This window comes from Zootoca vivipara, chromosome 1 (assembly GCF_965207765.1).
Source record: "Zootoca vivipara chromosome 1, rZooViv2.hap1.1, whole genome shotgun sequence".
Classification (NCBI taxonomy): domain Eukaryota; kingdom Metazoa; phylum Chordata; class Lepidosauria; order Squamata; family Lacertidae; genus Zootoca; species Zootoca vivipara.
In genome coordinates, this window is record NC_142582.1 from 93,799,415 (window position 1) to 93,821,597 (window position 22,183).

A 22,183-nucleotide genomic window follows, 5' to 3' on the forward strand; every position below is an offset into this window, starting at 1 on the left:
TAATTAGAAACGGCTTGGAAGTGCTGCCAGCCTATGGGGCCTCCGTGCTGCCTGCAAAGTGTAACGGCGAAAAATTCACAATTAAAGCTGGTGGTATATCTGGCTCCTACACAATTAAGTTAAAGATCCTGGTAATTTAGATTACAAACTAGGCCCCCCAGTTACAGAGGGGGGGGATTTTGCAAATTGCCCCTCCCTGCTGCAGCAAGCGTTCGAATCCAGGCCCAAGGCCTAACTACAGGTCCTTGCACCAGTCCAGCCATAAATCTAAAAACATTAAATAAGGTTGGCATTCCCTTGTCAACTCCCTGTGGCCTCATCCTTCCAACACAGTAATTATGAAGGCACATCTTGTGAAAAGCAGTGCATCTGGCAACGATAGGATTAGCAAAATGGCCACTTATCTACATAATGCAACAGTGGAAAGACATGTTTGGGTAGTTCGGCCTTATATAAAGCCTGCTGCTTGTGTATCTGCCCAATGTGTTGCGAAGGAAGGAGTACTGCAGCTAAAAAAGTGAACCCCTCCCCAACATACACACCAGTTTCACCCATACAGGATGTACTGGTTGGGAGAGGTTTGCTTCACAGTTGTGGCGATTTAATGCTAAGAAGCACATGAAGTTTCTACCTGCCTCCTGCTGGGCATACTAGAGCATGCCAATAGCTGATACATGAATAGGGGGCATATATTTGTTTGTACTGCAAAAGTTTAATCAACATTAATACATTCAACAAAGCCATCCGTTAGTCAGCAATTTCTCCATGTTTCACATTACATTGGAAGGAACCCTTTGAATAAACCACTCAATATATTCTATCACATTGACTTATGGATACATCCAGAGTTTTATTAGCAATCTCCCAGAAGAATTACGGATTCCATCTTACACTTCTGTGAAGAAGCTCGCCCAAGCGCCAGGCAGCAAATTTAGAAGTCAGAGTGTTAAAGATCATAGAACTGTAGACTTGGGAAGGACCCCAAGGATCATCTAGTGATTCTAGTCCAACCTCCTGCAATGCAGGAATCTCAACTAAAGCATCCAAGACAGGTGGCCATCCAACCTCTGCCTAAAAACCTCCAGGGAAGGAGAGTCCACAACCTCCTGAGGGAGCTCGTTCCTTTGTATTATTCAACTTTTACACTCACTTCAATGGAGTTTGGAGAAAGTTAGGTGATAAAGCTGTAACCCGCTACCACATTTCATGATGCATAAACAATCCTGCTGCAATTCAGATTTCAAAATGGGTAAAAAGCAACTTTTCACTGCGCTTTAGAAATATTTCCTGTTTCTGTGTCTCTTTTCCAATAACTGCCCTTTAACACATACCTTCTGAAAATGAGGCAGAAGGCTGCAGAATCTAATGTGATTGAGAGATGCAAAGATTCCATGAGTTTTTATGGGACATGGATGCTGAGAGATGGCAATTTGTTTGACAGTGTACTGCCAACTTTTGCCATCACACCTTTAAACATCTCTGCCCATCCACTACTTATCTTTTAAAATGAAAGTTGGTGTCCTCAGAGACTCTGTGAGACTTAAATAACACTGAAGACCAAATATGCTATGTGCTCCAAGGCTATTCCCCAAAGAACATATCATTCTGAATGGTCAAGGAGATTGTCATGATTTCCACCTTCAAGGTCCAGTTCAACCATCAAGTGCTGTCACCACCACCTTTAAAAAAAAGTTTATTAAGAAGAAAGGGGAAAGTTGTGCATAAATAGTAAAAGCTTTTAAGTGAATCCTATGTTGCGCATATGGGATTTAAAGATGTGTCCTGGGTCTGAAAAAAGTTGACCGGGTTACCAATTACTAATCAAGATTCCCCATAACCCCATCAGATCTAAAGGGTTTCTACAATTTATTTGAGCTTTAGATGTTTGTGGGGTTGATGTTTTCTGTCCCACAGGGATGGCCCACAGTGCCTGGTCCCGTTTGCTGTTTTTGGCACATAAGAACCTATGTGACCCACTTCAAAATCATTTGGGTGAAAAGTGGTATATAAAACTGGAAAATAAAAGGAAGTCTGACTGATGCAAGCACATCGGCTTGCAGTGAAAGGATCCCCTCTCGTTAGAAAATTTAATGCATTATATGAGGAGGATTGAATTATTAAGACCAGCTTGCCAACATAAACCTTGTATGTTCTAGCATACTGGTTCTCTGTTACATTCAAGCCACGCCAAATCCCTTCGTGAATTGGTCGAAGATGAATAGAGCCCAAGTGCTGAAAGTTGCTGGTTTTCATTATACTGCCTCCCTTTCCATCCTTTATGTGGACAGTACAGGATCAGCCTAAAAGTTCATGGTAAGGTACTGCCCAGAGAGAGAAATCAATAGAAGCGAAGACAATAATCCAGCCACCGACAACCATTTTAAATCCTAGCCAACTTCTGTTTTTGCCTGGACTTTAAGATCTTTGGAAATTGTGTCACGCTGTTTACAATCCAGTAAAAAAACAAAACGAAAACCCTTCAGTCTTCATAGGATGGTGTGTAAAGCACTGCTAGATCCCACCCCGTCTTCTCCATCAGCTGAGCTTTTGTTTCTTCTAGTAGGCAGAGCAAAGTGTATATGCAGGGGAAGCTTTGCAAAAGCACCTAACATTCCCCAGTCAAGTTGCCTCCTCCGCCTCCTCCCCAATTCACTCTCGGCGGGCACATTGTAGTGTTTTGACATTTTAACTGCTTCCAGAATGATAGATGCTGACATCACCGCATGAATCAAGCATGAGGTGGCAGTCCATCAAATGAAGGCTTTGCAGGGTATTAATATACTTCAGTATGCAGCAAGAGAGGATAGGAACAAACAAAAATGCATGCCTCCCATGTTGCCAATGTTTCAGCAGCAGCCTTATTTCTGCTTGGGTGGCTGATCCCATGAAATCCAAAAGAACCCCATAAAGTCAGCTAGCATTCTGGAGGTGTGACGCAACAGAACACCATGTTGCTAATCCCATTCACTAAAAACACCACGTTCGGGAGAGAGGAAAATCTACTTCAATGGTTCACAAAACTGATAACCTTTTTTAAAGTGTACAAAATTTCTCCCTTTCTAAGCAAGCCATGTTGGCAGATATCCACATATTCCACTTGAGCTTCCTACTGTATTCCACTGTAATTGTAATGCAATCGCATGTTCTTAGGGAATCTAGCTGGGTTTGCATTGAGAACAGAAGGTCGAGAGATAAGTGGAGGTGGTCATTCTGGTAGCGGGAGTGGAAAAATGCTTGTGCGCTTTACATTCTTAAGAAATAAAAGGCCTCTCGGTTTGAAGTGTGATTCTCCTCGAACGACAGCGCTACTTAAAGGCAGCGTTAAACGACCGGCCTATGATGATTCTCCGCACCTCGCTGGTTCCTGCCCCTATTTCATACAGTTTGGCATCGCGCAGAAAGCGACCCATGGGGTAGTCATTGATGTAGCCGTTTCCACCTGCAACACAAGAAGGCGGCCTTAAAGTCTAACAAGAGAAAGAGCTCCTGGATGCAGACTGGGTCCTGGGGGCAGCAGGTTGTGGGATGATGAATGCTGAATTTGGCCAAAATGGAAATCACTGAAATGGAAATCACTTGTTAGCCCAGAGCGGCTGGGGCAACCCAGTCAGGTGGGTGGGGTACAAATAAAAAAGTTATTAATATTAGTAATAATTGCTCCCGATTCCATGATTAAAGCAGGGCAACAAGAAGATGGCATGCAATTGCGCAACTGCCTGCTAGGCCAGCCTGCTTTTTGGTGGGACAACCACATGCACACCTATGATCTTACCCAGACACTGGATTCCATCCAAAGCGACCTGAGTAGCACATTCCGCAGAGTAGAGAATGACTCCTGCACAGTCCTGGTGGAGCAGACAAGATCATTTTCAATGAAGAACTTCCAAGAGAGACGTTCAGCTCTTCTGGCCTCAACCCCCCCCAGAAGCGACTGGCAGAATTGTCTAAGCCAGCCATCTTTCTAGCTAAACCAGATTTCGAATTCACACCATGGTTACCAACAAGGAAGCACCCACCTTTTCTTCCGAGATGAGGGCATTGTTATGTGTCCTTTAAGCTCTGAATACCCCCACCCAACTGCAAATTGCAACAGAAACCACAACATTCATGGCTTCATGCTACGTTGTTTAGGTACACATGGAATTTAAGAGAGAGCACTTCTGTTGTCCATCCTATTAGGGTGTCATCATTAGAGCACATGAAAACTATGATATTAGTGGCAAAAGCAAGTGGCACAAATATTCTAGTACCACATCAATTTCACATGCTGCATCTATATGCAAAAGGAAAGTCATTGCCAGGTGGGCAAGGAAGTATTCTCCTTTAAAAGAGTATTCAAAACATCATATGTTTTCTACTGTGGACTTAGGTCTCGTATACTACCGATTCTTCACCCCTCCTGCTTACACAAAATACAGAAGGGTCAAAAAGAAATGTCGCAAGCACCCATGAGCTCACCTTTGCATTGCAGTGTCCTCGATCACAGGCCTTTGCGACATTGTACACATACTGTCGACAAGCCATCAGCCGTGTGTACATATCAGCCATTTTACCCTGCATGAGCTAACCAGAGCATAAGGAGAGAGAGAGATTTGGATTTATTTTCACAATTTTTATCACCCCTTGCTGGTATCCTTAGTATAAAAACAATTAAGATGGCAACAAGTATACACACATAAAATAAATCAATAAAAATTATCAAGTTAAAAGTTACAGGAAGCCCGCAACTTACATAGGGGTTACGTTCCGGGAATAGTGCCTATAGTCAAAGTTGTGTATAGTCAAAACACATTAGGTTCAATGACAAGTGGGATTGCCAAAGTCATTTCCTCCGCCCCCTTATTTATCTATTTATTTATTTTGCCATGTGCAAAAGCTGAATGTGCACAAGTTAAATGCACGTAAATTGTGGGCTTGCTGCATACCTTTAGCGTTCGGACAGCAGCAACCTAGATCCTATTTTTTAAAACCCAGACTTAAACGTACCGCCCATATATTTAAAAAAGAGAGTTTGGCTGACCACTAAAAAGACAAGCATCCAGTAGAAAACCTTTAGTGCACACTGCAATTCCAAATCCAACTCAAGTTGAAATAGTTACCTGGTTATTCAAAGGTAACATCAGCTGCCATAATCAGCAAATCAAAACCAAACCCTGGATTTCTCCTAAGCCCTAAATTTCTGAATGCATATTATCATGAGGTTCTAGCGATAGGAGACATTTCAGTGTTACTTTAAAATCAGCCAGCAACTAAAAAGAAATTTGGGGGAAATGGTTAGCTTCAGAATTGCTTGTTAGGAAATAAGCAACACCACAGCTTTAGGTGGAAATATTTATCTGAGGAAGACAGATTGATTCAAAACCAGCTTTATCCAACTGTAAAAGGAAGCAGGTCTCTGCCAAACTATAAAAGCAGACCATAAAAGTTCACTGGCAACCCTCTTATGGCTCTTACCTGAAAATGGCCAATTTTCTGTCCAAAAGCTTCCCTCACATGTAAATATGGGAGTGCATGGTCCAGGACAGCCTGCATGATCCTGCAAAGGAAAGAGGCACGCAGATTCTTAATATTTCCATCCTGCCTTTGAAAAGGTGGCTTATAGAGAGTCAATAAAAAACGTCAAATCATCATCATCAAAATACAATCCATAAAACCAAAAAACTAAAAGAGCTGCAAAAGTAGCTTACAGATAAACTGAAAAAGTGACAATTGAGATGTTGCAATACCCAGGTGGGTATGTTTAGATGGACAGATGGATAGTTGGATAGGATAACATCTCCTGCCATAGAGAAACCTGTAAATTTTAACAAGTGCATGTAGCTCTGTTTGTCCACTAAAAAAATTAAATCCAGAAGTCATAGTAGGTTAGGGACCAGTTTAGTGGTGGCACGAATCTATTCAGTAAATCCTGTATTAGATCACTGGCAACCCTAGTTAATAGGGTCATCAGGGAGACTAGGTAGCAGGTGATGGGAAAGGCCTCTCTGCTCGAGATCCTCGAAAGCTGCCGCTGGTCCATGTAGTAGGTAAAAAGGTAAAGGTAAGGGGACCCCTGACCATTAGGTCCAGTCGTGGACGACTCTGGGGTTGCGGCACTCATCTTGCATTATTGGCCGAGGGAGCCAGCGTACAGCTTCCAGGTTATGTGGCCAGCATGACAAAGCCGCTTCTGGCGAACCAGAGCAGCACATGGAAACACCATTTACCTTCCCGCTGTAGCGGTACCTATTTATCTACTTGCACTTTGACATTTTTTCGAACTGCTAGGTGGGCAGGAGCTGGGACCGAGCAACAGAAGCTCACCCTGTTGCGGGGATTCGAACCGCCGACCTTCTGATCGGCAAGTCCTAGGCTCTGAGGTTTAGACCACAGCACAACCCGTAGTAATGGCCAAAAGGACAAAGAGTCCTCTGTGATCCAAGACAGATGCCTGTATTCCTACTGTTATTAGAACACACTAAGAAGCTACAAAGAAAGGGGGAAGCTTTCAGTTTTAATCAAAAGTCTCCATCAGGTTGGATATTAGAAAAGGGGCAAAAAATATGCCACAGGGCATTCGACTCTGTCGTTGGCAATCATATTAACCCGGGGTCCACAAACTCTGGCTGGGCTTAAGACCTAGCCAAGGCCTTGCTGCTTTTCAAGGATTCCCAAAGTCAAGAGTTTCATGTCAGGGAGAATCCCATGCCATCTTTACATTCAGGGAGAATGCACTAGAGAGCAAAATATATGCCGTGTCTACACATAGCTGATGGGATTTGCACAATTACCACAGCCGTTTTCAAGCTGTCCTGTAGCACAGCAGTTGTGTGAGGTTACTAGTTCACAAAAAGATTAGCATCCCCCTCCAGCCATCAAAGTGGTGGCGATTCCATGTATTAATAGAACCAATGAAGCACAACAAGCCATGTCACTAGAGTAATAAATAAATACATATTTACCCCAGGGGTCCGCCAGACAACACAAGTCTTTCCAGATCCAAGCCACTCATCAGCACATAGACTCCTTTACCCAGTTGCCCCAAGACATTCGCAGCTGTGAGGAGCAAGGGAAAGCTGATTGCTGGTGAACCTACACAATCCTAGATAGTGCATTCCTTGTGCGTCTATGTATGTGTGCTCACATAGGAATATGCACAGGTATAGAAGCACAAACACAGTTACACCTTACACTCAAACATCACTTTTTATTTTCAAGCAACATTAACAAAGAGAAAGCAGCAACACGATCTCAGTTGCTCATGTACCTTGCACAAAACAGCTAAGTGTGTTTATGGCCTATGTCTTGGCATCGTTACCAAGGGACAGATCAAATTATGCATGAATTAGCTTCAATGGGAACTTGTTTTCATCTGTTAGTGATCAGGGTGCAGAATGCGGCATGATTCCAAGTGCCTGCTACAGACAGGAGACTGAGTTCTATATTACATTACAAAATTTGGCATACATATGCATTCAGTTGACTTAAGTCAACTTTTTCACCCTGTTCACACATTATGGGAAGCCATAGCTAATGGTTTACCATAAAAGCGCTGGTCTTCATCAGTTTGCTCCTCCTTCACGAGAAGGAAATCATGATTCCAGACTTGGCATTATATCCAAACTGTGATCTGTTTTGCTCCAACAACTCATGATCAGTGAGCCAAGGACAAACCTTAGCTAGAGATCATGGTTTGTAGGGAGCAAAACAGGATCACTGGTTCAAACATAACACTAAGCCAGTGTTGGTTGTTTCCTGCATGTGCTGGCATCTCATGCGCATGAGGCCAGTACTGTATCAATTTCTGCACTGCAAATGGTGCCTGAATCAGTGGTGTTACTCCACACCACATCCTGATCTTAACTGCTGAATTTGGACATGCGTTTTCTCCTCCCAACCTGCAGGGACTGAGGAAGGAAGCATGGGGCTCATGGGTGGGAGCACAGAATTAAAAATTTAAAAACCCAGTTGGCAAATAGCGTGGGTAATGCTGCTGAATGGAGAAAGTGCATGAAGTAACTCCTTGTGAAATACAAAAAAAGGAAAGAGCTGCATCTGAATTCCCTGAGTGTACCTTCAACAATTACGCCTCAGGCAAAATACAAGATGAGCTTTCCAAATCTGCTCCTGACCATTGCTGCGTGACCTAAGAGTGGGACTCCATGGGACAGCACTCACGATCAAAGGAACCTGCGCAACACTTGGTGGAGCGCCAATGACACAAAGCCGCACGCTAATACAGCAGAGGGGGTGGCAAACACTCAAAAGCACACTCTGATCTAAGGGAAATGTTGCGTTGGAGATGCAGGAATCTACTGAAGCAGCTCGACACTGAGCAACGATTGATGTGGTCCTGGGAGATCAGAGGGAGTCTCAAAAAGAACATGCGTTCTTTGGTACTGCTACTAATCTCTTCCGCTGAGTAGAGGGAGTCTGTGGCCACGAGAGCACACTGGAAGGATCGGAAACACACTGTAAGGGAAAATGGCAGCCTGGCAGCCATTTAATTTGTGTTTCTGAAAAGTTTGTAAATCTGCCATGTTGTCCTTGGGAAAGAGGTGGAAGCAATCAGTCCTGGAGCTTCTCAGTAACACCTGCAAATTGGGGGTGGTTGGGGAAGAACTTGCCACCACACAAAGGGAACCAAGGAAGAGACCTTGGTTTTTCCCACGGGACAGAAATCATCCACAGGGAGTGTAAATCTGGTAGCCTTTCCTGGCTAGTCTTTCAACTGATGGCCTCGCAGTAATATCACCTTCAGCTTGGGTACCGGCTCAGTCTTGGTCCACAAGCTTGCCCCATTCAAGGGACAATTAAGACCTTCCTTTCTAGACAAGCTTGATAAGATTAATACTGCAAAACAAAACTAATGACGAGCCAAGTAGATTTGATGGTGCTTTTTATAAATCACTTGCTTGAATTATTTAAGAACGTATGCTTTTCATGTTGGGTTTTATTTTTTCTAACTTTTCATTGTACACATATTTGGACATTGCAATGACTAGCAAATATAAGTAGGGAAAGAGTTGCCATGGGTTGAGGGAGGCAGTGCAACTTCAGTATCACTCACCAGGAATCTTGCAGTCCTCAAAGACCAATTCACAGGTATTTGACCCTCTCATTCCCAGTTTATCAAGCTTTTGTGCGGTGCTGAAACCAGGTGTACCCTGAAGAAAAGGGGAGGAAAAACTACTGGGAAAATCCATTTTTTTATAAAGAGGCCATTCGAATGATGGCACACTGCATGACAATTCAGAGAATAAGCAGGAAGAGGATTCATTATGAGAAGAAAACATGAAAGTGCCTACAGATAAACCCAAGTTTATTTCCTCCATCATCAAATCAAGAACTTCAGATATCAGGGGGAGAACACCCCAACCAGAGCGAACTCTGTTGTTTCCAGGGAGACTGGAGACCCCGTGTCTTCTTCTCGAAGTGGAGCACTGGATGGCAGGTCCTTTGCTGGTTCTGGTGTCTGGCCAAATGTCCAACTTTACCATTTGTAGAGCTGGCCCAGGAGAATCCTCTCCTCACAGGGACCCAAATGTGGCATTTGCCCAGAACTTTCAGGGAACATGATTCCCTGGCTCTGTTCCATGTCACAGAGCAGCACGGCAAACTTCTGAACGACAAGTGCTATCACCTGCCTACAGCTTACTTCAGCAACCATTGTAGATTCATTCAGCAGGGAAGAATTTTGAATTCATTCTGAAGTGCAAGTCAAGGGGTGGGAATGAAAGCGTGACACGCCCCCCCCCCCCGAAAGAAATCTCACACCTGAGTGACAAGACACCACCTGGAAAATATCCTCCTTAGGGATCAAAAGAGGGAGCATCACTGTCCCATAAACCTACCTTCTCCACAATGAATGCTGTTATCCCTTGAGAAGCTGGAACAGCACTTGGATCTGTTTTAGCATAAACAATTAGGACGTCAGCATCTGGACCATTGGTAATCCAAAATTTGTTCCCGTTCAAAACAAAATAATCTCCTAGAAAGCAGAAAATTCTGTTAAGACATACATGACAACTTGACATTCCACAAGTAATTCTTCTCAATTTCTGGAAATCTGATTTCCTCCATTCCTAGGTCTGGCATATCATGAAAAAGAAAAACTTGCAGAGCTGCATCTTCTACTGCAAAAAAAATACAGTTTTGTAGCTGGCTTCTTCTATAACCAGCCAGCTCTCGTAGAAAGTAGGGCTAGAATTTCCCCCATGCTTAAAACATTTTTGTTTAGGCAAGGCTGTCCAGACTTGCAGATGCTGATGCAATTTAATGCTTTTTGAATATTAATTTTTAATTATTTTTAAATGTTTCAAATTGTTTTTAACTGTTTTTTATTGATAATTTTAAATATTCAGTGTAAATTACTTAGAGGTTTTACTAGTATCAAGCACTATATAATAAACTTTCATAAATAAATACATGCTAAAATATATATTGATTCTCAAAATATTCACAACAGGATGCCTGGCCTACAGGTCAGTGTATCTTGAATAGTGTAATTTACATCACACACTCCCTTAACTTTGGGAGTTTCTGTGTCTCAACCTGGCTTCTACATACACAGTTTCTTCCCCAGCTCTTGTTCCTAATACCACTTAATCTCTATTTTAAGGCCATGGGACCTCTGGAAACCAGAAATTTGTCTTCTCCACTCCTGCCTTTCAGCAATCCCAATGAAGCTGAAATTGGGGAGTGGAACCTCTGGCCTGCTCATGCCCACCTTGCACCTGGATTATCCCTTTCCATTTCCTGTTATTTAATTTATTTATTTATCGCATTTTATATCCCATCTTTTTCCTCCAGGGAGCTCAAGGTGGTGTACACGGTTCTCCCTCTCCTCACTTAATCCCCACACAACCCTGTGACATAGGTTAGACAGTGACTGGCCCAAGGTCACCCAGTGAGCTTCATGACCATGTGGGGTTTTGAACCTTAGTCTCCCAGGTCTTCAGACACTCCAACCATTAGACCACACTGGCTATTCTGTTTGGGAGGATGCAAAGACACACACAGACTCGTGTTGGCAATGAATGGACAAAACAAAATGCACAGAGGATCAGAAAATCTTAAACAACAATGTCCAAAGGCCACTGTAGGTGGCAAATTCCAAATCGTTGGCATTTACCTTTTCTGTCTGCCCTCAGCCTCATAGAGACAACATCAGAACCAGCATTGGATTCACTCATTGCTAGTGCTCCAACATGCTCCCCGCTGATCAGCTGAAGGGTTGAGAGGTGACAAGAAAGATACAAAATGAATTGTTTTCCTGCAGTTGTTCCCACTCTTGCCTTAAAAATCAGATCACAATAAACCTGAAAGTATTTTCATCCTATGGTGGGGACACTACCATTGGCAGAATTCTCCAATGAGGTCTACTATTTAAGAAATGGCACAAAAATCAAGACATTGCAGTTTCACGAGGACGCGGCAAACTAAAACTTACAGTTTTCGTTGGATTCCTTAGGTAGGAGAGAGTGCCAAGCAAACCGTGCTAGGGGACATAGATGTCCCTCTTAATTCCCTATCCTGTGCTGTCCTTTGAAAATGGATGACTGGACGGGGTAGACAGTTGGAAGACACTTGGAAAAGGGGCAATTCACAAAGAACAAGAATCTCCAGTGTATGGAATAAATCAGGGGAATGGGACGAGACACCAGAATGGTAGGCAATAAACTAAAGCCTTTGATGCTTGCAATGGAATAGCAGGTGGTGACCCTCCTTTTGGGCTCTCTTACGCCACCCTCTGGCAGCAGCTGCTGCCTTCTTTCCCCCCATCAATTTCCTCCTGTCCACCCAGTCTATTCCCTTTCAAACTTCTTTGGTTTACACGTGAAATAGATTTCATAACCAATCACTAGTGAGATAATGGCCAACTGCAACACCCCTCTACCAATATTGATTTATGATTTCCAATATATAATGAGATGTTGCATGCAAGTGTCTCAGGTTAATGAGATTCAAACCACACAAGTTTCAACCTGCGCTCAGATGGGCAAAGGCTGTTTATTAGATTTAGAAGTGGAGACTGTTCATTCATTTGGGTGACGGTAGTAGATTAAGAAAAAGGAATGTAATAAGAAATCGGGTTCCATCATAATTCACCCCCAACTAAATAAAAACCCTGTTTCATGTGGCCCCTGTAGACTCTTTATAGCCGAAGACCTTTCCTAGTCATCAGGGTCTTCTTATACACATCCTCTGGCGGGTGAAGACTGTTTATTCCAGCAGGCCTTTGGGAACTGACTGCTCTTAAGGAAAGGGCTTTTAATAGTGCTGTGCTGTTTTTAGTGTTTTTACTATCGCACTGGAAATTGATCATGGGGATCAGGGAGTGTTCTTACAGCACTGAGATTGAGGTAGCCTTGAAGTTTTGGTTTGTTCTTAAGGGCACAACAGAGGATGATGCTGTCAGGGCCTTTTTCAACCTGTTTTCTGTCTGCAGAAGTATCCCATGACTCTCAAGTGCTTCCTCTTCTTCCCGAAACTAGCCACAGACCGTCCTTGGCAGCAAAAGACAAGCTGCAGGACAAGCGGGTAAATACCCTTGTGTGCAGAGCATGTCGGAACAGTCTGAAGTTTTGAATTTTTAGAAAGCAAATTAGGACTCACTACAGGGGACCAAAGTGTGTCTGGTGCTATATGACAGATATGACAACAGCTTCTCCTGCTCCCGATGAAACACATAAGGCAGTTTCAAACAGTGATGACTCAGAGCTGGGTACGTGAACCGACTCCACTGAAAAGCATCATGTTTGACAGGAGGACAGACAAGCTTATGAATATGAAACATTCACAATGTTTGCTCTGTGACAGATCATCCACCAAGTGCTCAACTTGTATGTGTTAATCAACCTTATGGAAATCCAGGTGCCATTCCTGCCTCTACTTAATAGCGTGTGTGTTAACTATTCTAAACTAAATTCTGAAAAAGGCAGAGGGATACCAAAGTCAAGAATGCAGACTCTTCCAGCTTGCACCTTCCAAGCCGAAGGTGGGCGGCGGATGCCAGGCTGGTTCAACAAAATGCAATTCTAAATATGTCCGATGAAACTCAGTGGAACTTGCTCTGGAGCAAATGTACTTAAGACTTTCATTGCACATTTGGATTTCAAACCAATAGTCTTTTCTCCCAAAGATCCGTGACTTTTTTTTTGTAGCAACGGAACAGAAGAGTTTTTTTTTAAGATATTGAGTTCAGGTTTTTTAAAAAAATGAATTTTCATTAATAATGTTTTAGATGGTTTCTATATGTTTTCTTATTTTTAACTACATTATTTAATCAGGTGCCTTTGGAGGAAGGGCAAAATAGAAATTTAATAATACAGTAAATGAATGAATGAATGAATGAATGAATGCTTGGAAATATAAAATTAAATTTTAAATAAAATGATGGGGGCAAAGTGTCCTATTTTGGAGCATTATTTTTCTTTGCTCTAAAACATATTCTGTAATTGAAGTTGTTACCCAGCATGCTTCTAGTTTCCTGGATACACCAGACTCCACAATTCCACATACCTTGGGCAAGTACTTCTCTTTCTGTGCTTCGTTGCCGTTCCTCACCATCTGATTGATGCAAAGGTTAGAGTGGGCACCGTAGCTCAGCCCAACAGCTGCGGAAGCCCGAGAAATCTCTTCCATCACCAACACGTGGTCCAGGTATCCCATCGCAGAGCCACCATATTCAGCTGGTAAGGAGAAGAAAATATTTATAGACTTACCTAGACCACAGTTGAAGAGCCTTGTGACACAGTTAAGATTTATAATGCCATAGACTTCCTTGTACTACACTACACTCATCAGATGTGTGAAGTGTAATCCCAACCTGGCAGGCATCTACAGAGGTACCTTGGTTTATAACCATAATCCGTTCCGGAGGTCTGTTTGTAAACCAAAACAGGCTGTAACCCAAGGCGCGCTTTTGCCAATGGGGCCTTCCCCCGCAAATTGGTTGTAATAATAATAATAATAAAGGGTTGTAATCCAAAAAAAGGAACACGCACTTCCGGGTTTGAGGTGGTTGTAATCCAAAACGGTTGTAATCCAAAGCGGTTGCAAACTAAGGTACCACTGTATGGCACATACCGTCAGGAGGTGGGGCAGAAGTGAGGTCAGAGGGAAGCAAACAACAAAGAGCAGGCAGTGATGAATGAATTACACCGTTACAACTTTAGGAAATGGTGGGAGATATTTCATATGACTAAGTCCTAGGGGCACACGCAACATGCACCAACTAGGGCTCCCTGTGTGTGCCATGCTCCATCACAGCCACATATGTGTTTGTCACATGTAACAAAAGTACACATACCTTCTAAACAAAGGCAATATCCATATAGAAAACATGTCATAGATAAGGTGTTCGTTTAGACCTTAACAGCTTTGGCCTTTGACAAACTGCCAGTGAGCTAATGGGGTCTGTTTTTCCCTCAAGCCCTTGTTCTCCCAATTATTCATCCACAGAGATTACTAACCCGCAGCATTTCCCACTTAAATATACCATATTTCGTCAGAATGAGGAAGGCAGGGCTAGCTACACACTCACCTGGAGCAGTTATTCCTAGAACACCTAGATCACCCAGCTTCTTCCAGAATGCCTACAAAGAGCAGAGCAGAGCTGTTAGAGAGGCCCTGACCTTTCACAAGACCAGGAACCAGGGTTTTCCCCTGAACATATCATTTTAATTTCCCCACAGAAGCAAAAAGCTGGGCAAAATATTGGTTGTCATGGAACCTGCTGTGAAACAGAAGGTCATGGCCACCTGGAATACTTCACATCCACTAAAGATTTGTTCCATAAAAATTAAGAAATACTAAAAAAAAAAGAACAACTTCTTCCATGCTGCTACCCAGCTAGAACCACCAGAACAATGCGCTCTGTAATCCTAAATAGATTAACATATGAACTTGCATTACATGGATGTGATTAACATTATAAGCATTTATTTATATAGCACCATCAATCTACATGGCTCCAGACATCTGGCTCTTCTGCAACCCAACCTGATAGCATTTCCGGTGCAAGCTCAAAACAAGCACTCTGCCGTCATTTTGCAGACAATCATTAGCTCACCAAGATCAAAGGAGTCTACACAACATTATTTTCCACAAGGTGATCCCAGGTAGTGAAAACATGTGTCACATATCCGCTATAAAAGTCTCTGTGGGATGGGGCACACAAGACACAGGAGGAGGAATGAAGGGACAGGATTGTACAGTAAGCTCACAACTTATGTGGGAGTTATGTTCCCTGGATCACACCTAAAGTCAAAATTGCATGTAGTCAAAACCCACTGGGTTGTGTATTATTATTATTATTATTATTATTATTATTATTATTATTATTATCCCGCCCATCTGGCTGGGTTTCCCCAGCCACTCTGGGCGGCTCCCAACAGATTATTAAAAACATGATAAAACATCAAACATTATAAACTTCCCTAAACAGGGCAGGTGAGATTGCAAACACCATTTATCCTGGAACCCTGCCCACTTTTAAATATATACCCATGTGCATAAAGCTGAATGTGCACCAAGTTAAATGGGCACAAGTTGTGGGCTTACTGTACAACACAGATGGCCAGAGAAGCATAGTAATTTTGTATAGGAGCAAGAGTTCAAAAAGTTTGATGAACATTGTCTTTAGTTCATCTTGCTCCAAGCAGACGTGCCCAGCACTGTTTCCCCCCACTTAGTGTAGCTCTACATGCACATCACCATTTAGATCGACCTTTGCTTATGAGTCACTATCGTGATGTGGGAAAATCCAATTAAATAGCAGCATTCATCTTCCAGAACTGACATACTGTCCACTGAGCCCCCATCTCTTCTGCAGTGATGCTTCATCTTCCCAAGACATTCCTGACACACTGAAAAATGTGACAGGTTGCCAATCACCATCAGGTTTTCCTCATTAACAGGGTGACAGGGAACCATAGCACTATTAAGCCGAACCATTTCAAATTAGGAGCCAGCCACTTATAATCAGGAGATCAGCTCAGAAACCAGAAAACTTTGTATTTTAAAACAGCTTCTGGGATCTCTCAATATTTGACACTCCTCTGTCACATCAGCTTGAATCCAGGAAGAGTTTCTTCCTCCTGAGCATCTCATAATGATTTCTCCCTAGTTCTGCCTGTCCAGCCAGAATCTGAAACAGCAAAGGACAGGTCTTTTGGTAGTGTGGGATATGCCCAACCGAACTTCACACAAAGCTGCTGTTGGTCCATCCAGCCAAATAATGTCTACTCTGACTGGCAGCAGCTATACAAGATCACAGGCAAAGCTTTGCCCCAAGCCTGCTACCGTGGATGTTTTAGCAGCTGAAGCTTGGTGGGGGGCACCAGGGATTGAAACCAAGAGCTTCTTCATGGAAACATGTGCTATGCCACTGAGTTACTGCCCTTCCCTTTGGAGGGACTCATAGGACGGCTTTTGCTTGTATATACAAGGCAAGGAAGGAATTAATGTCTCATAAATGTCCCAGCTGCCCTGGGAAGGTGGAGGCACATGGAGAAGGGGAACTGCCTTCCCCTGCCTTATATACGTTGACACTGCATTAGCCCTCAAGTGGTTTTCTAGACGAACACCTTACTGCAGCACAGCTGCTCTCTGGGCCTGGAACGTTGTCAGGATGGATGGCCCTGATTTGTGGAGTTGGGGTGGGGGTGTCACCTTTTAATCTTTGCTTTTCTAGTTTCTTTCTCTATGAGAAGTTACATAATTATGTTAGAGGACAGATAGGAGACCTGACCCTTCTCTGTGCCCAGCCTAGAAGGCAAGTGGACTGCCAGAAAACGGACAGAGCTCACTACCAGACTCCAACAGGCCATTACAATTGCCCTTCCGGGGGGGGGGTGTCCCTAACTTTTGTGGGCTTATTTACAAAGTGACTTACTGTTAATGGTTATTTTGCGTGACTGACCTTCTGGAAATGGTACAATTGCCAATAACGTAGTCATTTTGCTTACTTTCTGTACTTCTTAGAACTGGTTACATTTCCTAGCTATCCTGGTGAAGGACACCATATAATTAAATTGCAAGGTCCCACAGCACTCAAAAATTGGTTCCATAAAAGGCTATTGCAAACATTTTAAAAGTAATTCTCTGTGAAACACAGCAGGTATAAAAGTTCAAGTACTGCAAGGCTTATAAAAACAGTGAGAAGCAGGAAATCCCATAAAAAAAAATCTCTAGCTCATTAACAATTAACGCAAGAGGGAATCTGTTAAATCCCATATTCTAGAAACCCAACATATGGAACAGTTAGCTCTTTACAACCTGAAGAAGGTTCCAAGAAAAGATTTATATGCTCAGGAGAGGATATACATTATTTCAGGTGACGGAGATGGAAAACTTTGAAAAATAAGACAGAAACAATACCAAACATGTATATTAGTTGTTTATTCTTTCTAATGGGTAGGCATTTTGTAACTTTCTCAAACCCTTCATATTTGCATCCTTTAAATTATATTCATGCATCTCCTGAAGTCATGTTACATATATAATAAGTAAATCACTGAAAAATACAAGCTCTGTGGCTAAGCGAAGGTTCACAGTACTGAAGCACTTACCCTCATGCCTTCAAATTCATTCTGCTGATCAATTTCTTGGGCCTTTGGAGCCAAGTGCTCCTGACAGAATTTGAACATAGTTTGCCGAAGCTGTTAGAAATGAAAAAGTAAAAGTGCACATTATGCATCACAACTGCCAAGTTCCTTCCTTTGAATGCTATCAAAAAAGGTTCCCTAGCTGTTTTTCTTTGATATCGCAAGCCCAGAATAGAATATTCTATTAAATTCCCACTTATTCAATAAAACTGTTTAGCACTAACTATGGTGGCAGCTGAAACCTGTGAAGTTACTGACAAAGCACTTTCTGTCTAGTCTACAATGTATATCTCTTGATATTTTAAAACAGGTTCAATCTGGTTTTTAGAGTTATCCCCTACCTAGTAACATGAAGAAGTTTGTTGGCTTCGGTTAAAATATTTTATGCTGAAATATACCCCAAAAACTTGGATGTGTGGATGGGTAGAAGAAAGTTCACACTAATTCCTAACTACCCGTGGGCCTATCTATGTAGCATGCCAACACCAAAAAAGTGATGTTCAACTAAGCAAGAAATGTGACATTTCAAAGTCCCAAAGCCAGCAAAACCAAACCAAACCCGCAGAGCCACTCTAAAGAATGCTGCATGCAATACATGGCCCAAGACTGCTGATTGAGCCAAATTGATGGATGGGATCCTGGGGTCTCTCGGGAATATGGAGAGGCCTCAGAAGCAGAAGACCTTGGCTGTCACTGGCCCTGAAACCCTCTGTTTTGAGGTTTTCCACTGAGGGGAGATTTACATCCATAAAGCCTTCTGCAAATATACTAGGGCCTGCTGATAGAGGAACATTTCAGCCTCTTCTTAACTGATGTGGGAGTTAGGACTTGCTCTGTAATGCTACTATTGGATGAGATGCTTTAGTATGTACATAACAAGAATCTATCACTTGGGCATCATCAAGACTTCTTCTTCTTCTTTTTTTAAATCTCACTTAAAAACCTGTATGATCAAGTATCATTAGCCCTACTTTTTACAGGAGAAACAAACTGCACTAAAACGGATGGACGCAGCACGAGAGGTTTACAGCCAAATCACTGCTTGATAAGCTATAAAAGGTTTCGCTACATCACTGCTACACACACCGTATACTATAAAGATTACAGTGGAGCTAGTATATACTAAATCACACCAGCTTTCTATCTTGCCCAAACCTGCCTCTCTGAACTGGTAGTGGCCCTCCAGAGATAATTCCAGCACAGGCAACCCAAATCACAGGTGGCACCCTGCGCCCTGCAAAACGTACGTTCTACAACTGAGCAGTGATCCCAGAACATAAGAGACAACCCATCTGATCTTAAAACACACCTGTGGAATTCCCTCCCCCATGAACTCAAATCTGGCTCACTTCTGCAGGCCTTCAAAACAGACCCTAAATGTTTCCCCTCAAACTTTTTTTTTTCCATTGCCGAGTCCTTTTGTCTTTGTATCAGATGCAGCTTCTGATCTATCGTACAGTATATTGTTTATTGTATTGGTTTTAAAAGTCACTGCAAACTGCCTTGTGGGAGCTTGCCGTGAAAGGCAGGATAGAAATAACTCAGACAACACATTTACTTGGAAATCCTACTGGTTCCAGTACAATTTAATTTGCCAAGAAATCATATTTAGGATTGCATCTGAAGAGAGCAGTGCCGCAAGAGCCTAACTGAAATTTAGACACTCCCTCCCTTGACTTGCCATTGTGTCATGAGGACTGTAAGCAGCTACCAGTTGCTGACAAAGATTTAGAAATCACCTTCTTTTCCAAGGCTAGAAGCACACTCTTTCAAGGAGACACAAAAGAAGAAAATGAACTGGTGGAAACTGACACCCACCCTTAAAGGCACCTTTATTTAATTCTTCGGTGCTTTTGAAAGGATAGGGATAGTGGAAATATCCTCCTTTATACAGAAAATTACCAATAGAATGCTGGTAAGCTGTTATCTGACTGAAAAAACTTGGGAGAGCTATCTGGCTTACACCATCCTAGAAACAAAATAAAAAAAATCCTTCCAGTAGCACCTTAGAGACCAACTAAGTTTGTCATTGGTATAAGCTTTCGTGTGCATGCACACTTCTTCAGATACACTGAAACAGAAGTCACCAGGCCCTTATATATAGTGAGAGGGTGGGGAGGCGTATTACTCAGAAGGTGGTGGGAGTGGGTGATTGGCCAATAGGTGTGGTAAACCTGTTGACGACTGTTAATGACTGCAATTGGTCTTACAGGAAAAATCAAGGGGTGAGACGGCTAAAAATAGCTTTATCATGTATAATGATGTTAGAATCCAATGTCTCTTTTCAGTCTCTCCATGGTTTTAAGTTTGGTAATACAGTAAGTTGCAATTCAGCAACTTCTCTTTCCAGTCTATTTCTGAGATTCTTTTGTAATAAGACAGCTACTTTGAGATCTTGTATAGAATGTCCTGGGAGATTGAAGTGTTCTCCTACTGGTTTCTCTGTCTTGTGATTCCTGATGTCAGTTACCTGAGCCATTTTGGAATCTAGTAGCTTTAACAGGTTTCTCCAGATAGAGCTGAGCAAAACATATACCCCTTAACTTTTGAACTAAACTACAGTGTTCTTGAAGCTACGAACACGAGTTTGACCAAACTGCGGGAGGCAGTGGAAGACAGGAGTGCCTGGCGTGCTATGGTCCATGGGGTCACGAAGAGTCGGACACGACTAAACAACAACAACATGTGGCTTTGCGACCCAAAGGTATTTCATTTACGAATAAACCTGCAATCTAAAGCAGAGAACTGCCACAAGGTGTGTGTGTGTGTTCCTTTCTGGTGGCTTTGTTATTGCTGTTGGTTGTTAGCTGTCACCCCCCTTAACCAAAGTGGGGGGGGGGAGGCAGGAGAGAGAGAAAGGGTGGGTGGGAACACTTGTTTTAATAGGAAACCCAGAAGAGGAGAAAGCTCAAGCACAGTAATAATAATAATAATAATAATAATAATAATTTATTTATACCCCGCCCATCTGGCTGGGTTTCCCCAGCCACTCTGGGTGGCTTCCAACAGAAAAATAAAATAAAATAATCTAATAAACATTAAAAGCCTCCCTAAACAGCCTAAAAAGCCTCCCTAGCTGCATTTTTGTAAGAGAAAGAAAACCAATTCGCTACATTTAGTCTGGCCATTAAAAGAGTCAACTTTTATCTCCCTTCCTAGTACACTTAGGAGAGGAGTAAGGTAAAGGTAAAGGGACCCGTGACCATTAGGTCCAGTCGTGACCGACTCTGGGGTTGCGCGCTCATCTCGCATTATTGGCCGAGGGAGCCGGCGTATGGCTTCCAGGTCATGTGGCCAGCATGACAAAGCCGCTTCTGGCAAACCAGAGCAGCACATGGAAACACCGTTTACCTTCCCGCTGTAGCGGTTCCTATTTATCTACTTGCATTTTGACATGGTTTCGAACTGCTAGGTTGGCAGGAGCTGGGACCAAGCAACAGGAGCTCACCCCGTCACAGGGATTCGAACCGCCGACCTTCTGATCAGCAAGCCCTAGGCTCAGTGGTTTAACCACAGCGCCACCTGGGTCCCTAAAAAGCCTCCCTAGCTGCATTTTTGTAAGAGAAAGAAAACCAATTCGCTACATTTAGTCTGGCCTTTAAAAGAGTCACCTTTTATCTCCCTTCCTAGTACACTTAGGAGAGGAGTAGAGACATTAATCTGCAATGGTGACTGTAACTAAGAAAGGGCAGCTACTCCGAATTAACTGCTGTGCTAAGGGTGCAAATCTGTGTCCACGTCAAAATGAGATCTCACACAGTGACCTTTCATTTGCTCTAGAATAAAAGACATCCAGGCCGACTTGCAGCTGTGGAACTTATAAAGGAAAGCCCTGTAAAATAATAGAAAGCAAGTTGCTGCGCTGGGAAGAGGATGGGATCAAGTTGCCCTTTCAAACTAGGAAGTCGTCCTCCACCGCATTAGAAATTTGGGGACACGATAACCCAAGGCCGTGGAGAGGGGTGGAGTGGGCACTCTGCAGATGCTCAGAGGCGCTCGCGTCTTTCCGACCACTGCTCCATATGGTCCACAGCAAAGCCTTGTTATTGAGAACTGGCCGTCGCAGGAGAAGGCCCTGCGCGAGCACCCGACGGGGCGGGACCCTTCGAGGCCAACAGGAGCGCAGCTCTGAAGCGCGACTCCTGCGCGGAGTCTGGACGGAGCAGGCGCAGAGGGGGCGTCGGGGAGAGAAAGGCTCCCGGTGAGCGACCTTCAGCCCACCAAGGGCTCCGCTGTACCTGCTGCTGCTCCTCGCTAAGCCCATTAACCGTATCATCCAGCGGGGCTCCGGCGCAGCCTCGCCGCCCCTGCGACAGTCCTCCCAAGAAGCGGCGCCGGGCCCAGCCAGCCACTCCTCGCCTCAGCGCCGCCGCCGCCATCTCGGTTCCGTGTGGGACTCGTCAGGCCCGTGGATCATGGCTCCGCCCCAAAGGCCTTCTCTACCAACCAGCGCTAGCGGGTGGGGACTGGTTGCCCAATGAGACGGGTGGGAGAAACAAGAGCCAATCGCTGCGAGGACGCTGCCTTAACCAAATCCAAGGAATCGGCTTTGGGTGGCCCAGTGTCGGGCGGCGGCGGCTTCAGCTTCGTGC

At 43.4% G+C, this 22,183-nt stretch overlaps 1 protein-coding gene across 1 annotated transcript; it reads right to left on the minus strand.

Annotated features, from left to right (window-relative positions):
* Positions 1-692: 692 nt before the first annotated feature.
* Positions 693-21,990, minus strand: IVD (isovaleryl-CoA dehydrogenase). Its single transcript, XM_035111166.3, has 12 exons — positions 21,830-21,990; positions 17,556-17,645; positions 14,528-14,579; positions 13,504-13,673; positions 11,114-11,207; positions 9,834-9,970; positions 9,050-9,146; positions 6,942-7,035; positions 5,455-5,536; positions 4,459-4,563; positions 3,773-3,845; positions 693-3,439 (listed from the first exon to the last, which is right to left on the minus strand). The coding sequence occupies exons 1-12, from the start codon at positions 21,968-21,970 to the stop codon at positions 3,306-3,308; spliced, it is 1,269 nt and encodes a 422-aa protein (XP_034967057.2). The 5' UTR covers positions 21,971-21,990; the 3' UTR covers positions 693-3,305.
* Between the last annotated feature and the right edge of the window lie 193 nt (positions 21,991-22,183).

Bases quoted from the DNA above. Each gene is read 5' to 3' on its own strand.
- IVD (XM_035111166.3), bottom strand. From the start codon at position 21,970: ATGGCGGCGGCGGCGCTGAGGCGAGGAGTGGCTGGCTGGGCCCGGCGC. The intron at 17,646-21,829 runs GTACAGCGGAGC...CATTTCTAACAG, and splicing joins TTAGCGAGGAGCAGCAGCAG to CTTCGGCAAACTATGTTCAA. The intron at 5,537-6,941 runs GTAAATATGTAT...TTTCCTTTGCAG, and splicing joins TTGTCTGGCGGACCCCTGGG to GATCATGCAGGCTGTCCTGG.